The sequence below is a fragment of the Lactuca saligna genome, chromosome 4 (genome assembly GCF_052625555.1).
Source record: "Lactuca saligna cultivar CGN05327 chromosome 4, ASM5262555v1, whole genome shotgun sequence".
Taxonomy (NCBI): Eukaryota; Viridiplantae; Streptophyta; class Magnoliopsida; order Asterales; family Asteraceae; genus Lactuca; species Lactuca saligna.
The window spans coordinates 306,155,264-306,158,765 of record NC_136420.1 but is presented as its reverse complement, the minus strand read 5'-3'; the positions used below and the strand labels follow the sequence as shown (position 1 = coordinate 306,158,765).

Sequence of the window (3,502 nt, the reverse complement as noted above, 5' to 3'; positions counted from 1 at the left end):
GCACTTTTTGATACTTAATTTGACACATCGTATTGTATCAATTTTTTCTGCAATTAACTGTTTGTATTTTTGATATTTCGTATTCTTTTTCTTCACATGAAAATGGTTGGTTTAAAACAAAAAGATGGCTTGTATTAGCAAGTGGATTTTTGAGCAATTGCGAGAGAACATTAACGACGATACATTAGCCATTATTGCATTTAGCAGCGATTTCTTAATTTTTTTTTTTTTTTTTTTTTGAACCGGCAAATCTACTCCTAAGCTAACAACACCTATTCCACTTATGTCCACGACGAAACTTGAACGATTTCTTAATGTTTTGGCGGGGATTTTTTTAGTTAGTAATGATTGTTTTTTTAGTGTTATTTAAGCTTATTTGACAAATAATACTATAAAACAATAGAAAATATTGACCGTACACATAAAAGAATTGGTTACCCTATTAAATGGTTATATTTAAAACAATTCTTATATATTACATATCATTGGAAAATACATAACAGGGCATTTTCTAGCACGTTTTCAACCACAAACTCCTTGTCATTGATTGGTACCATTTATTTTACGCCATTGGTTGACTTCTCGTGCGATGAGAGCTTGAAGAGTTCCGGCGAACCCAATCTTGTCAGATTCACATAATCTTGCGGACCATGAGCCGGTAATCCAGCAATCAGAAGTCCAATCACTCTCCATCCTCGACAAGTAAAGGTTTCACAGTACTCTGGTCCATTTTGATAATAAATGATGAAGCTCCTCAATAACTCCCACAATGCATTTGCAAACATGGGTATAAAAGCCAATATCGAGAAGTAGTTCTTGTTAGGTTCTTCAGCAAGCACCTACGTATACAAGTAAAGCGACCCATTAGTTTAAACGAAATAACCGATCACATGATGTGTTAGATCGACGTTAGGTTTACGAGAGGTTATTAGTTACCTGTCCCTTGTAGAAACTATTGTAATAATGGCAATCACCAAAATGTTTGAACAAAAGGTCAGAACTATCAAATGGCACTCTAGGCACCAAATCATTGCAATAAACAAACCTAAGGTACCTCGATCCATGATTTACCAAAACCTCTTTCATGTATTCACCAAATCTTTTATCTCCAACCCTAGGTTGCCCAAATGTATACAACCCTTCAAGTTTCGACAACAAATCAGTTTCCCCATGAAGTGCTAAAACTGCTGGAAATACAATCGTCAAAGCTGCTCCCAAACTGTGTCCAGTTACCATGAACTTGGCGTTTGGGTTCTTTTCAAGACGTTCTTTCAGCTTTTGTCTGATCACATAGTAAGCGTAGGGTTTTTTGTCGTCTGTTTGGATGTCTTTAGGCCACCCTAAGCTCTTTTGTAGCCCTAATGCTTTCAAGAAACCTGCATGGACCTTGCCAATACTAGGGAGGTGATACCATGAAAGATCAACGTCGGATGACCAATCTTTTGCATTGAAAGGTGATGTGCCTCTGAAGGAAACACCTATGAGCTCAGATTCACCTGTCGTATCACTCCACATGAACCCTTGTGTCGTGTAATCCTCCTCATAATCTGAAAAAAAAAAAAAAAAAACGAATTAAGTTGTTATCAGTTACATGATGTTAATTACTTCATTTAGAACTCAATGAAAAAGGCTTTTTCAAGACTAATATAATTACCATTCCAGCAATCAAAGTACTCCAAAAACTCCATCTGCAATCACGTCACTCGTTCAATTAGCTTTAGTACTTTTGAAATGACTTGATTTTAACAATCATTAGAGGAAAATGACATTGAACTTGTTTATATATATATATACCTTCCAATGCTTCTCGACTGTTTCTTTGATGTAAGCGCAGTTTTCGTAGGAAGATTTAGCAGCCATAATGGCGAGTGCGCTTGTGTATCTGGGATCATCGTGCTTAATTCTGCTGTCTAAATCCCTTCGTATGTCCCATAGCCCAATCGCTGTCAAGAATTCTGCGGACTCCTTATTAGGTAGCACCAGTTTTCCTATATTGATATTAATATTTTATATAGTTTAATCAGATAGCTAGGTAGTATTTTTATATTATAATATTCTTGAAACAATTAAACAATCAACATAAGTAATCAATATATTCAATGAGATTAATCTACCTTTTAATATCATCAAAGTCGAAAACCACCACAGCTTTAACAAATAAAACAGACATTAGCGAAGGTTTGGACCTAATTAAAGTCTTAGCTTTACCATCGTACTTGATTTACTATTTCGTGAGATATTTTGGCATTTTCCAAATAAAATTAAGTCTTGAATTGTCCTTCTTTAGGCGACGAATTGGTCTGTTTATAAACTGTAGCTCGTGAGATATTTTGGCATTTTCCGAACGTGAAGTGTTGTAAAATTATTTCTTTGTAGCTTCAACAAACAAAAAAAACACTACCCCACCAGATGACTTTGACAGCTAAAGAACACCCAATATATTCTTTCCACAGAATTAAAATCTTGATCCAACACTAATTAATAATGTAGATAAGACCGAATTAATTTAATAATCCACGATCTTTAAAATCATACGTAATCTAATAATATAATAATGACACCTACTAAGATCAATTAAAAATCAACGTGGGAATAAAAAATACACCACAAGTCGAGAGATTTTCTAAACCCCAATTCAATGTTTCTTTCAAGAACATAAAAATGTAAATACGAAAACATGGTCGAATTGATAAAGAACATAGATAGAATGAAACCTGATACGAAATTCAAAAGTATCATGAAAAATCCTCCATTGGCATCGGAAAAGTTGGGAAGAAACTCAATGGCCGAGCCAAGCCAACCTAAGGGTTTATCAACTAAATGAAGAACCTTTTGGGCTAGAATGGATATGAAGATGACGAACCGATGTCCAAAGCTTTCTTCAACAGTTCCATCTGGACAGTCTATGAATTTTCTGTTACCAATATGTTGGGAGAACAAAAGCATCACCAGATCCAAAAATCCGACGTCTTTTGGACTTAATAGGAGATAGTCTTTGCAAAATGACTTGTTGCATGTTGTTTTAGTGGTGAGGTCAGTAGCCATGGTGAATTGTTGTTTGGGGTTTACGTTGGGAGAAAGGTGAGGAAGTAGATGTGTGTAGGTGAACTCCAATTGTTTGGCTATTTATAGAAATGTGAGATTGGTAGTTGTGGATTATTTTAATTAGAACTATTAATAGAATTATTGAAATATGTTTGGATCTTGCCTACAAGTTACAATAAACGATTAAAATGCCAAACAGTTGTTTTCGCGACATCTTGATTTTCTTGCAATTATTATATATTATTATACTCGAGTGGTGTCTTGACTCTAATCGTGATAATCGAATGCCACATGAGAATAATAATAATGTGAATGGATTTTCAACAAACCTACCAACCGAAAATTCCAATTTTTGCAATCCAATCTAAGAAAAAATATGAGCAAGTCGCTTTCCAATGGTATAAAACAAGTTTAAAATGTAAAAAATACAAAATACCAAAAACTCAATATGTTACCG

General features: G+C 34.6%; 1 protein-coding gene across 2 annotated transcripts; it reads right to left on the bottom strand.

Annotated features, from left to right (window-relative positions):
* Positions 1-430: 430 nt before the first annotated feature.
* LOC145043923 (triacylglycerol lipase OBL1-like) lies at positions 431-3,117 on the bottom strand. Of its 2 annotated transcripts, none has more exons than XM_078992695.1 (5): positions 2,715-3,117; positions 1,795-1,988; positions 1,655-1,688; positions 937-1,547; positions 431-839 (listed from the first exon to the last, which is right to left on the bottom strand). In XM_078992695.1, exons 1-5 carry the CDS (start codon positions 3,043-3,045, stop codon positions 558-560), a joined length of 1,452 nt encoding a protein of 483 aa, XP_078848821.1. In that variant the 5' UTR covers positions 3,046-3,117; the 3' UTR covers positions 431-557. The 2 variants fall into 2 exon arrangements, with proteins under 2 accessions (XP_078848821.1, XP_078848822.1); XM_078992696.1 differs by lacking the exon at positions 2,715-3,117 and adding an exon at positions 2,115-2,514.
* Positions 3,118-3,502: the final 385 nt, after the last annotated feature.